The 12,952-nt window shown below is 51.9% G+C and overlaps 1 protein-coding gene across 3 annotated transcripts in view; it reads right to left on the bottom strand.

Annotated features, from left to right (window-relative positions):
• Window positions 1-12,952, bottom strand: part of ATP2B2 (ATPase plasma membrane Ca2+ transporting 2) — a 200,045-nt gene that overhangs the window by 73,216 nt on the left and 113,877 nt on the right. For all 3 annotated transcript variants that reach the window (XM_057706131.1, XM_057706132.1, XM_057706133.1), the window contains 3 exons: window positions 11,126-11,323; window positions 3,638-3,895; window positions 2,506-2,631 (listed from right to left, as the gene is read on the bottom strand). In XM_057706131.1, the coding sequence (XP_057562114.1) occupies window positions 2,506-2,631; window positions 3,638-3,895; window positions 11,126-11,323 (582 nt within the window). The remainder of the gene's footprint in view (window positions 1-2,505; window positions 2,632-3,637; window positions 3,896-11,125; window positions 11,324-12,952) is intronic.

Raw genomic sequence — 12,952 nt, 5'->3', positions numbered from 1 at the left:
TCCTAGAATGGTTCTGACTGTTACAGAATTCTTTTCTTTCCAATTGAATTGCTATCTTTCTCACAATCTTTTTCCCAGAAGCCTGGGCTAAGCCACTGCTCTCCCTCCCTCCACGCAGCTGGGTTTCTGAAAGTCGGCACTCCAGCTCAAGGTCAAGTTTCATTTTCTTGAGTCTAGTTCACGTTGCACTCTGGCCATCTTTGTGGGCTCTGACTCTTGCCTTCTTTTTGCCACCCTTCCTGGGCTTGTGGTCTTTGTGAACCGGATGGGCCTCCTTTCCATATTGCAACAGGACAGAGCTCCAGGGAAGGCCGCTAGAAACCTTCCACCAGATTTCTAGCAGCCCAAGAGTCAGCACAAACCGACCGAAATCCCTTGGCCTCAGCACACCCCTCTCCATCTTGCCCACAAAGACATCACGGGAGACCTTGGCTCCTGTTTCTTGACATCCAAAGCCCCAGGGTCTACTCCATTTGCCTGCGCTTCCAGCCAGATAGACAGATGGAGACTAGAGTGGTGATTCCACTTGGGCCGGCCAGCCGACTTCCCATCCATCTCTGCCCTGTCGCTCTTTCCCGAGGGCTTTGCACCTGTGCCCACCTCCGTGGCAGGTCAGTGATCCTGAGCGTTTTCTCTCCCCAGTCTCCTGCCCGGGGACTCGCCCTCCTCTCCTCCAAACTGTCTGCACCCTTCATCACTCCTCTACTCAGACCTAGCACCTTCCCTCTACTTCCACTGATCCTCATGACCCACCTGGCCACTTCTCCCAAGGATGCTAGCTTCTCTGACAACCACCTCGGCCCAGAGGTCAGAACCAGGGCCACAGGGCCATGAGCATTTACTGAGCTCTCCCGTGGCTCTAAGTTCCAAGAAGGCATTTGAGGCTGTCCATTGGTCAGAATCCCCCCGGGGCCTTCGCACTTGCTGTCCCTCTGCCTAGAATGCTCTTTCTTCTCACTGTTCTGGTTTTAGCTCGCATGCAACCTCTTCAGACAGGCCTTTCCCCTGATCCACTAAGATTCCCGTTCCCTTCCTCAGGGTCTCTGTCTCACTACAATGGTGGAATGTCTTCATCTGAGTTCACTAACTGAAATTATGCTACACATCTGCTTACTTGTTCCTTTCTTAGGTCTCTTTTACTAGATTCTAAGCTTCAGAAGGATGGGGACCTTGTTTGTCTCATTAACCACTGGTACACAGTAGGTGCTTAATAAATGTTGGTTGACCTAGTTTTTGTTAATAAATTACCCAGACCTGATTCTCACTCCTTTTTACCATCGCACCCTGCAGACATGCTGCTCTTCCTCTTCGTATTTCTAGGAAATCCCACTGCGCTTCTGCTAGAAGGGCCCTTTCTCCACAACTTTGCTTTGTGGGCTCCTACTCACCCCTTACAACTCAGCTTAATTCCACCTCTCTGGATAGCTCTGTTCCACAGGTTTTCTCACACCTTCCTCACTCCCCTACTGTGGAATTAGCTGTTTGCCAGTCTGCTTCCCCCAGCTTACCTAGGCTGGGGGCTTCCAAGGCCAGGGGATGAGTCTGTATCATCACGGGAGAGAGGTGTCCCCGTGCTCAGCCCAGGGCTTAGCCCAGAGCAGCTGTTCAGCGGATGTTTGCTGAGCACTGCCGGACGATAAAGCCTTTTTGGTGTCCCTGCTTGGAAGGGGGTGTATTTCACCTGGCTGGTGCCTCACCTCTGCAGGGTCTCCCCGCCTCTCTTGCCCCTGCAGCAGCCAGTCTGAGATCTTAAAAATGTAAACACGATCAGCTTACTGCTGATTCCAGAGAATCCTCATCACACTCGGAAAATTTACGAACTCCTGACCATGGTGCACAAAGCCTCCATCTTGCTCATGGTCCTGCCTCCGGGCCTTTGCACTCGCTATTCCTGCTGCCTGGTACACTCTTCCCCTGGAAAGTTGCAAGACCAGCTCCTTCTCATTATTCACACCACAGCTCACATGTGGCCTCCCCAAATCCCCAACCACCTGCACTCCATTGTCCTGCTTTTTTTTTCATCATATACCTATTACCCTCTAGAATTTTCACATTGTCTCTCCTCACTACACCACAAGCTCCTCAAGGCTGGGGCCTCATCTGCCTTATTCACTGCTATGCCCCCAGCCTCCAGCCCAGTGGCACACAGTAGGCGTCTAAAATAATTGTCACCAGGCCAATTCCTTCTCGTCCCTAACGAGGACAGGCTTCCACGTTCGACTCTTCAGAAAACCAACTCACTAGAAGGTAAGTTTCATGGGGGCAGGAATTTGTTGTCAGTTATTCACTGGGCTCACCCCATGGCCTGGAGCAGTGCTGAGTGCACAGTAGGCTCAGTTTATGACTGCTGGGGAAAAGGGAGGGAGTTCTCATTGGGGGCCAAGTTGGCCAGAGGTCTAGAGACAAGGACCAAAGTCTCTGAGATCCTCCAGCCTCATAAAGGGGACATGGGCGCTCCCTGGGCCTGGGGCCAGGAACTGGCAATGGGAGCGGGCTGCAGCTCACCTGACAGCAGCATGGGGTCCTTGTCCACGGACTTGCGCACCTGGTCAGACTCCCCCGTCAGGGAGCTTTCATCGATCTTGAGGTCGTTGCCCTGGATGAAGAGGCCGTCTGCAGGGAGGAGGTCGCCTAGAGGGAGGAAGAGTGAGGGGGTTAGTCACAGGGTCTCAGGTGGCTGGAGAAGCTGGAATACTCTCTTCAAGGCATGATTACAAGGAAGGTTCACCCTTGGGAACCGGCTGCCTAGAGTTCCCAGGATGTAGGAACCAATATGGCGGCCATCACAGGCCAACAGGCAGTGAAGCCTGGGGCCAGGGAGAACAGCATGAGGCCTGGAGGACTGAGGTTAGGTCCCACAACAATCCGAGCTCGGGTGGGCATGTCCTTCAGTTTATAAAGTGCTTCTCTTGGCATGGCATAGATTTGGGGTCCAGTTTTCTCAATGATTCATTCTTCTCTGATCTCCACTATGTTTGGGGGAAATTCTTCTGGAAGGGGCTAATCTGTCTTGACGAGGCTGAAGAGACCCCAAGACAGGCATATTATCAGAGGAGACCAAGCCCCCTAGGGCTGAGTGAGGAGAGGCCTGCCAATCTTTCCCCCATCTTCTGCCTCTGCCTACCTGGGACATATCTCATCTAAGTCTCCTTTGGCGCCAGCCTGCTCACTTTCTCCATGGCAGTATCACAGGCCTAGAATGTTCGCTCATCCATGTCTACTCCCTATAACACCTTCTCTAGCCCAGCAACCATCCATCAACAGCCAAATCAGAGACGGGAAATGGATTTCACCTCATCAACCCACTCTGAGTGTTAGTGGTCCTTGGAGTGTTACGTTGAGAAGGCGTCTGAGGATGTATCTAGGCTTTGAGCTGAGATTGATTAGTAATGTCTACTAAGGGTAGCCGTCTAGAGAGTGGTTGTGTGTGTGCCATATATTTGCCATTTCTGATTTAAATGGATTCTGGAATCTTACCATCAGAAAGGAACCCTCCACCTCTCCAAGGAGCTCAGACGACAACTTGGTTTGGGGTCAGCCTTTAGGAATCCACCCCCTGCCCTGGGCCAGCCTCTCTGGGGTCCCACCTGTGCCGGATCCCAGCTCTAGCATCTGGCTCTGTGATTGGGTTACTTACCATACTTGACCTGGGCGATGTCCCCAACTACGATCTCAGCCACAGGGATCTGGACCACCTGGCCAGCCCGGACCACGGTGAATTTCTGCTCCTGCTCAATACGGCTTTGCAGGCCCCGGAACTGTTTCTCTTTGCTCCAGTCATTGAAGGCCGTGACCAGGACCACACAGATGACTGAGAGGAGGATGGCAGCCCCCTCGATCCAGCCCGCCTGCGCCTCCCCTTCATCCTCAGCCCCGCCCTGGGCACTCGCACATCCTGCAGAGAGTGGGAGGAAGCAGGTGGGACGGGTCAGCCAGGCAGAAGGGGTCTCACGACAATCAATACTGCAAGTGCTTTAGGGTCTAAAGTGCAGTTTTGCTGATGTCCTTTCCTTCCATTCTTCCAGCAATTGCGAGGCGGGTTTCTAGGCTGGGGCGGGAGCCACAGTGCTGGACCTGACCTCCAACAAGCTGGTCTGAATCGTGCTGCTGCCCCTCTATGGTCCTGGGTAAGTCACTGCCTTCCCTAAGCTTTGGTGTCCTTATCTGCAAAATGGGGGTCACTGAGACCACCTTCTGGACTCAAGGGGAGGAAGGTAAAAGCTCCAGCCAGTGCTCAGCACGCAGGAGGCTCTTACTCAGCCCTTGTTGGATTTGAGTCCTGACTATACAGTGAGGACACCGACACCCTGAGCCACTGGTCTGACCCACAGTGACCCTCCACCCCACACCCTAGCACCATCGAACCTCTGGGTCTGGGCCCCACATTGCTTAAGGACGTACGAAAAAGAAGACACCAGACACAATTGAAGCCAAGGCCTCAGCCCTGAAGGCAGGTTCTGTCCATGCAGTGTTGAGCCCTTGGACCCTTCCAAGCCCTTCCACACATCCCGTCTCCTGCATCCCCACAAGGATTCAGAGTAAGAGGTATTATCCCCATGAACAAATGAGGAAACTGAGGCCCAGAAAGGTGAGCGCTGCAGCCAGACATGGCCTAGGCCCTTCCTTCCACTGGGCAGGGATTGGGGGTGTGGAGAATGGCCTCTCCATAGACAGTGACTGTAAGCAGCATCTGACCATCCATTCCTAGAAAACTCAGAGCGGGCCCCTTCTACAGAGGCTGGGCAGGGGACTGGGCTGTTCACAAACTCTGCTGTGTGCCAGGCATTCACTTTAATCCTGAACCTGGCTGAGAGAAGAGAAGCCGTTCAGAGAGGGACAGCAACTCACCCAAGATCACACAGCAGATGTGGAGTTTGAATCCAGGCCTGGAATCTGACACCCTGGCCTGCCCACTGTCCCTGAGCTCAGCGGTCTCCTCTGCCACATGCTGGCCTCACTGGGAAAGCAGAAAATGATGCCAAAGACCCACAGCCGACTGTCTGGAGGTCTAATTCAGTTCCAAGGAAGAGAGAACAGCAGTTTCAAGGGTCCCCAACAGGACCCTCTGGGAAACCAGGGGCCAAAAGCAACATGACCAGAAGGCTAAGTGGTACCAGGGAACGTCTTCCGGCTCCCAGCTCCTGGAATGGTCAAGGCTCGGCTGGCAGGCCCACGCTTGGGATGGTACAGGGTCACTGCAGGCCGGCACTGTGTGTCACTAGAAAATTCCACATCTTCTGCTGAACCAGCCACTCTTTGTTGGCTAATAAACAACGACATCTCTTTGTGGGGTTCTCAGAGCTACTTTTCTTTTCTTTGGGAATTTCAGACTTCTCCAGTAGTTTTGAACTGCTTAACTGGGCCAGCCTTTGGTGTGGTCAAAGTCACTATTCTGGGGATGACAGCTGACATTGGGCCAGCCCTGTGTTAAACCCCAGCTGTGTGCCTGGAGCTAGCTGCCTAACCACCGTGCCCCGGTTTCCTCATCTGCAAGATCGAGGTAACGACAGGTGTTCCCTCCTCGGTGGTTGAGAGGACTAGGGTAGAGGCTTTATGTAACGCACCCGCCGCAGTGAGCACGTGGCAAACACTCAGTGAGAGGGTGGCTTCTTGTTCACCGTGTGAGGTCATCACTGCATTTGCGTCTCACAGGCAGCCTGCATGGAGCCTCGAGCCCCATGTTTCAGAGGGGATCCAGCTGGGCTTCAGAACCACGTGAAGATAGGAGGAGGAGGACGAGGGTGCTCCTCTACTACCACAATGACACCAGTGAAATCCACGGAGATGCATTCTCCTGGACTTCGGGGGAGTGATTCAAGATACAGAGCCCAATGCTTCTCCCTCCAGGACTTTTGTTATCCCCTGCCCCTGCCACATGCTGTGTAAGTGGGAGGGCTGTTCTTTCTCTGTTCTGTGCTTCATCAATGCCCCACCCCGCCCATTAGTTACTGAAACGTTTAGGACACTTAGAGAGTCCAGGACAATGAAAAGCCTTTGGGCTCTGGAACTGGAGAGACCTGGCTTCAAATCCAGGCTCTGCTGTGTGATCTTGGGTAAGTGACTGGGCCTCTCTGAGTCTCACTTTGGACAGCTATAAAGTGGGATGACCCCAGGGACTTTGTGAGCCCAGGGCTTAGTAAGGGCCTGGCATGTGGTGAGTACATGAAAGCATTGGTCCTCTCCTCCTTTTCATGAGCTACTCTCTTTGGACTGGCTTCTGAGAGCCAAGGGCATGGTAGCTGAGTGGGTCCACACCCTGTTTCCTTGACTGCAAGCCCTGTCTGCTGCCCTTGCTGATTCAATACCAAGGAGCACTCACTTGGCCAGCTAAAGCCCATTAGCTTTTGTCTCCTTTTGTCCTTTTGAGAACTGTCTAATGATTACATGGTGCCTTGGGATGGCAACAAAGTAGGTGCAGATTGCTTAAGTTACTGGGAACCACCAAACCCTGAAAACAACTCCTGCTGCTCTGGTGCAATGAGGGGAAAGTGATGAGGAAGGGGAAGAAAGAGGGACGTTGGTAGGTCCTGCTGAGGTCTCCCGTGGGCTTCCTCGTACTGAGGCAGGGACAGGATCTGGAGATTGTGACCACAGGGTCTGGGGAACCTGTAGCTGCCCTCCCTGGACCCAGGGTTTCCTAGGTTGTAGCTGTTCATTGTCTGTGTGACCTTGGGGAACCCACTTGGCCTCTCTGGGCTTCCCTCTAGTTGCTCATCAGTAAAACGGGGAAACTACTTCCTAGGTGGTTACCAGGGCCTGGCATCAAATAAGGACTCTCAAAACTGGTCAAGCTGCAAATGTTTTCTAAGTCCCTACTATGTGCCTGTCACTCTGCTGGCACTGGCACTAGGGGAGCTGTCATAGGCAGGGAGTTGGGAGTATGGGGTGTGCCTATCCCAGCCCTGCCACAAAAGTGCTGTGTGACCTCTGACAAGTGTCTGGAGGTCTCTGAGCCAAGAAAGCAAACAGGGAAGGGCTGTGGGTGTTACAAGCCAGTCTAGAGCCTGTTAGTTCATCACCTGTATTGTTTTTGTTTGTTTTTAATAAACTTATTTATTTATTTATTTATTTATTTATTGGCTGTGTTGGGTCTTCACTGCTGTGCACCAGCTCTCTCTAGTTGTGGCGAGCGGGGGCTATTCTTCATTGTGGTGTGCGGGCTTCTCAGTGTGGTGGCTTCTCTTGTTGTAGAACACAGGCTCTAGGCAAGTGGCCTTCAGTAGTTGTGGCACATGGGCTCAGTAGTTGTGGCTCGCAGGCTCTAGAGCACAAGCTCAGTAGTTGTGGTGCATGGGCTCAGTTGCTCTGCGGCATGTGGACTCTTCCTGGACCAGGGATCAAACCTGTGTCCCCTCCACCGGCAGGTGGACTCCTAACCACTGCGCACCTAGGAAGTCCCCCAGCATCGTTTTATACATAACTGATGCAGCCTGAGTCTGACATGGCAGGGGGTGGTCCAGGCAACGTGGAAGGTCCAGAGCTCAGAGCTCAGGCCGGCGCCTGGGTGCTGGGGAGGGGGAACTATAGTCACGAAGTGCAGGAACTTCATTCTGTGGGACTAGAGTGTGCACAGCTGCCCTCATCAACCCGGAGTGTGGCCTGAGCTAGTGTCTCAGCTGGAGGAAGGGAGGGGCAGTAGAAAGAACCAGAGGCCTTGGGTTTACATCCAGCCCCATGCCTAAAAGCTGTGTGACCTTAGGCAAGTCCTTCCCCTCTCTGGGCCTCGGCTCCCACCTCTCTAAGAGGCAGGTGGTCCCCAGCCATCTGTGTGCAGGGCTGTGGGGAGGCTCCTCCTGGCACAGCCTGGGAGCCCGATCCATGTTCCCACTGCACCCCCTCTACCACCTGCCTGCTAAGTTCTAAACTTGCACTAAATTGGGTCACATGAGGTCACTTATCCGGGTGGCACTGACTCAACCAGTCCCTTTCTGCGGAAACATAGCCGAGGGATAGGAACGTGGGCTCGGAAGCTGGAACGCGTTGGTCTGAGTCACGGTTCTGCCGCTTCCCAGAGTCTGACCTTGCAAGTCATTTACCATCTCAGGGTCTTGGTTTCCTGGGTAATAATAGCACCTGCCCACGGGGTTGTTCTGAGGGTCAAGTGAGGATCAAATGAACTTTTACCCTAAAAGCTTCCAACTAGTGGTGGCTCTAAAAATAGTAGGAGTTACCCTTCTTATTATGCTTTTGTGTTGCACCTTTGTTCAAGGCTTATGCAAGTAGCCTTGTACCATCTTCTTCTATATTTTCTATAAAACTTCTGCAAAGAATACTGCCCATTATGCATCTCTCATAATATCCTATATGAAAGTCCACCCCAGAACTCACTGTCAGGGGACATGCTACCTTCCTGAAGAACTACCTTTCCTCCTTGTTGATAACTTGAGCTATGCAAATTATCCTAACTCACTTTCTGCTTTTGCTGCCAGGAAGTTCAAAGTCAAATTTATATCTCAATCATGGTAGCAAATTTATTCACTTTAAACCCTCTTTGGAAAGAGGTCATGCAGAAAAAAGAAATCAACTAGTAATTTAGATATAGAATTGAGGTAGTTGGCCAGATAGACTTGGCTGTCCAGTTTCTCAGAAAACTCTGGTTTGGGGCGGGGGGAGCAGAGTTGGGGTGTGACAGCAGTTCAAGGAACCTCAGAGACCACCTTCTCATTTGAGGAAATGAAGCCCATAATGGTTATTTCTTTTTTTTTTTTTTTTTTTTTTTGGTTATTTCTTATATGCTTTTCACTTTTTATTTGCTTGCCTGAAGCAGTGAACCTAGTAGGGTTATCTTGAGCACATTCGTTAGGAAATGTCTAATTATAATTAATAACAAAGAAAGGTGTTTATACTTTTCTACTAATGCTAAATCATTATAAAAAGCTAACAATGAAACAATATATCTTATGTGATCCCACATATCTCATGGTATGTATGTGTACATATATCTGTCTGCCTGTCTATCTATCTATGTATATATGTGTAGAGTGACACAGGTTTAAAAGATTTCGTCATGATAAAGGAACGCCGTCATGGAGCTGCTGAAGCCCTAACCCTTGGGAGGTGCTCAGTTTCTGGAATGAAAGGATGAATGGAGGCTGAGGTTTTCTCTTCCTTTCTTTTTTTTAAATTAGGGTATAGTTGATTTACAATGTCGTGTTAGTTTCAGGGGTAGAGCGCAGTGCTTTAGTCATACAAATACATATATTCATTATGTTTTAGATTCTTTTCTCATACAGGTTATCACAGAATATTGAGCAGAGTTCCCTATGCTGTACAGTAGGACCTTGTTGGTTATCTATTTTACATATAGTAGTGTTTATATATTAATCCCAACCTCCTCGTTTATTTATGAGGTTTTCCATTAGGAGTCCTAAGTCCTGACTTTGAGAAAGTGGGTTTGCTCCAGAACCCTCCCTGGGTGAGGGGGGCAGTGCTTCCTCTGCCCACAAAGCAATGTCCCCGCTCAGAACCCGGGACACACTGCAGGATGCCCTCTCAAGTCCGAGACTCAGCACGTGGGGAAGCGTGTTCAGCAGCAGCCCCGCGAGCGTGTGCCTGACACTGAGCCAAGCCCAGGGCCGGGACTGAGAGTCCTTCTCCCGCAAGGCACACAGTGTGAGATCCCTGCCAGGGATGCAGGGAAGGAAGCCCGGGGTGGGGGTAGGGGGGGTCCACCTGCCATGGCAGCAGGTCCAGCACCTCCGGGCGCCCTCTGCGTGCCAGGCTGTCCATGTGCCCATTCACCACCTCCTTGTAATAACCCTTTGAGGTGAGGTCTGTCACCCTGTTGTGTAGATGAGGAAACTGAGACTCAGAGAAGGAAAGTGACTTGCTTAAGGGCACACAGCTGGGAAGTGATGGAGACAGGAGTCTAACCTGGGGGGAGGGGCTCACTTCAGAAACCAAGTCTTAACCCACTTTATTCTCCTTCCACACTCAGCGGGGGTGGGGGGGGGTGCCTGGGGAGGGGGAGAATGGCTTTCTTTAGGCAAAATTTCCCTTCCCGATCTTGTAAGACAGAGGTTGGTAAACTTTCTCTGTAAAAGGCCTGAAAGTGAATGTTTTAGGCTTTGTGGGTCTTGCTGTCTTTGTCACAGTCACTCGACCCTGCCATCGTGGTGGGAAATCAGCCACAGACAGCGTGGAAAAGAAATGGAAGTGTCACAACAAAACTGCATTTTTAGATGATGACCTATGACTTTTCATACAATAGTCATGCATCACGAAATAGTATTATTTTGATCATCTTTCAATCACTTAAAAATGTAAAAACCATCTTATCTCACGGGTCATATAAAAATAGAAGGTGAGCCGGATCTGGCCCATGGGCTGAAGTTCGCGATCCCTGTTCTAGAATATCAGGTGCACAGAACTCTGACGTCATCATGGATTCTTTTCGTAGTTGCGGGCCTCAAGGAGCCAGTGATTTTGGGGTTCTGAGGAGAAGCCCTAAAACGTTTGAGCTGAAACAGGGTGGTTCAGAAGCTGGAGCACCCAGAGGACAGCGGACCTGAAACCAGGGCTGACACCCTGTCAGATCAGAGTGTGGATGCAGCCCACAGGTGAGCAATTTGGGGGCTCTGTTCTCAGCTGTGAAAGTGGGGCGCCCTCAGAGAACAGAAGCTCTGGACAGACGTTCAGGGTCACCCTCCCCTGGGCTCCATCCAACACAACCAGAGTCTCTCAGGGAGTGGCCTGGGCAGTGGTGTTTTTAAGAAGCCCGACTGTAAAATCTGGGGACTCCTTCTTAGCTGGGGGACCTTGAGCCAGTTAACGCACTCCTCTGTGCCTTAGTTTTCCCATCTTTAAAATGGGCATGATCATGGCCCCACCTCATGGGGTTGTTATGAAGATGGCATTTCAGGCCAGAGCTTGGCACACCGTAAGTGCTCAATAAATGCTCACTCTAACATGACCAGTGTTGTTCCAACCCCTGCATTTCCCACAGGGGAGAAGTGGGGCTGGGCGCTCTCAGCCCGGGGTCCAGCTCAGCCAGCCGCTGGCTGTGGGTGACGCCCTGCCCTCTGGGCCTCAGTTTCCTCACCTGGAGGGCGCGGTGGCCTCCCGCGCGGCCGGGCAGGGCACGCGTGTTGCAGGGCGGGCCGCGGGGCCCCAGGCCCTTCCTTACCTTCCTTGCTCTCGCCAGGCGGGTGGTAGAAGGAGAGCCCTAGGGAGATGATGGCCGCGATCTCCAGGATAATCAGCGTCACGTCCTGCAGGGCCTCCCATACCAGCTGCAGGAAGGTTTTTGGCTTCTTTGGAGGTATAAAATTTTGCCCAAAAATCTGCTTTCTCTTTTCCAGGTCTGGAGCGGTACCTGGCAAACCTGTGGACAGAGTGCAGAGAGGTTGGCCTGGGGGCCCGAGAGAGACACGCACGTTCTGGGAATCATCCTTCGTGGGGCAGCCACGTGGCGGAGGAAGGAGAGAAGGGGAGAGAGGCAAAAACAAGGCAGGGCCTGGCAGACACCCACCCGGAGCCCAGCACCCAGCGCCTGCTCAGGCCCAGAGGCTCTCCTGAACAGCAACACGACTGTGCTGAGGTTGGAGGACTGGAACATTCTGCTGTTGCAGTTGTGGGGGCCTCATGGTCTAATACCTAATATCATAGATACGCTGTCACATCGCTGGGTCTAGAATTCCAATAGTCTGTCATTCATTCGCTCATTCAACCTATGTTTCTCCAGCCTCTGCTGCAGGCCTGGCCCTGAGCAGGTGCTGGGGAGAGTCCTGTGACGGGAAGAGCCCTGCACTCAGGGATGTAGAAGCTCAGTGGTCCTGGGAGTCCCCCAGTCTATGGTTGAGGGGTACAGGAGATGGGCATGCCCCCTGTCTCGGTTTCTAGGTGCTGAACCTCTTCTGACGCTGACTGTGAGACGCCCACCTACCACCTCCAGGAGCCGGACTGGCTGAGACCTCGTGGGAGAGCTGGGGGTGGCTTGTTCCCAAGGAAACCCCACACCTGCCTTGCGTACCAGTGCAGCTAAGCACTGGAGATCCGCTGTCCTGCTTGTGCAAAGGAAGGAAGGAGCCTGAGCTGGGTTATGCCCATTTCGTAGATGAAGAGACCAAGGCCTTCATGAGATGCAGAGGTGGCCTTGACTCAGTGCCTGGGACCTGAGACCCCAGGCCAGCCCTATTCTAAGCACAGAGAAATGTTGTCCTCTCCCTATCCTGCCTTGTGCTGTGGTGGCGTCTAGGATCTCCATAAACAGAGCAAGCAGGCATGACATAGTGTGATTCAGGGACTATAGGGAGGTTCCTTGTCTTCTTCCTTTGCCCAATTCTACTCACAGACAATGTCTGAAATTCTTCCATTTGGGATTCATTCCTTTAACTAAAAACTCCAATGCCTTCAGATTCCCTGGGAGGGGGAAGCCATCATCGGTTCTGGACACCATAGTGTGAATGAGTTTTGGGCTTCTTCCTGGGAGTGGGTTTTGATGAGGGGAAGAAGGGAGAATTTGAGAGGGTGGTGGGCCTCTGAGGAAGGGGCTAGGCAAAGTCAACATTGGCCTGTTACAGTAGTTTGCTGTGCCTTTGGCCAGCCAGTTCCTTTCTCTGAGCCTCAGTTTCCCCATTTTGAAAACAGGAGAGTTCAATAGAATGTGTGGACCCTGAGGATCTCAGGATTTTCAAGGTCTACAGGCCCTGTAGTGGTCCTTCTGGGGTATATTCACATTTTGGGGCTCCTTATTAGGTTTGGAATAAATAAAGGCTTCACTAAGAAGAAGTTTGGTGAGGGTGGGGCCAACCTACCTCCTGGGCTCCTTCTGACTGATTCAAAGAGAGATGAGTCTTTGAATCTTCTGAGGGTCTGTGATTCAAATGTTCTGGAGTCGACAATGTGACCAGTAGAAAATATGGGTGCAAGTCAGGGGGTTTGGCCATGGCTTAGAGGTTCTGTCATCTGGGGATTCATAAGCCTAACACTGAGATCCTGGGTCATGGGACAG

The sequence above is a fragment of the Hippopotamus amphibius genome, chromosome 13 (assembly GCF_030028045.1).
Source record: "Hippopotamus amphibius kiboko isolate mHipAmp2 chromosome 13, mHipAmp2.hap2, whole genome shotgun sequence".
NCBI classification, from domain to species: domain Eukaryota; kingdom Metazoa; phylum Chordata; class Mammalia; order Artiodactyla; family Hippopotamidae; genus Hippopotamus; species Hippopotamus amphibius.
This window is presented reverse-complemented; position numbering and strand designations above follow the sequence as displayed.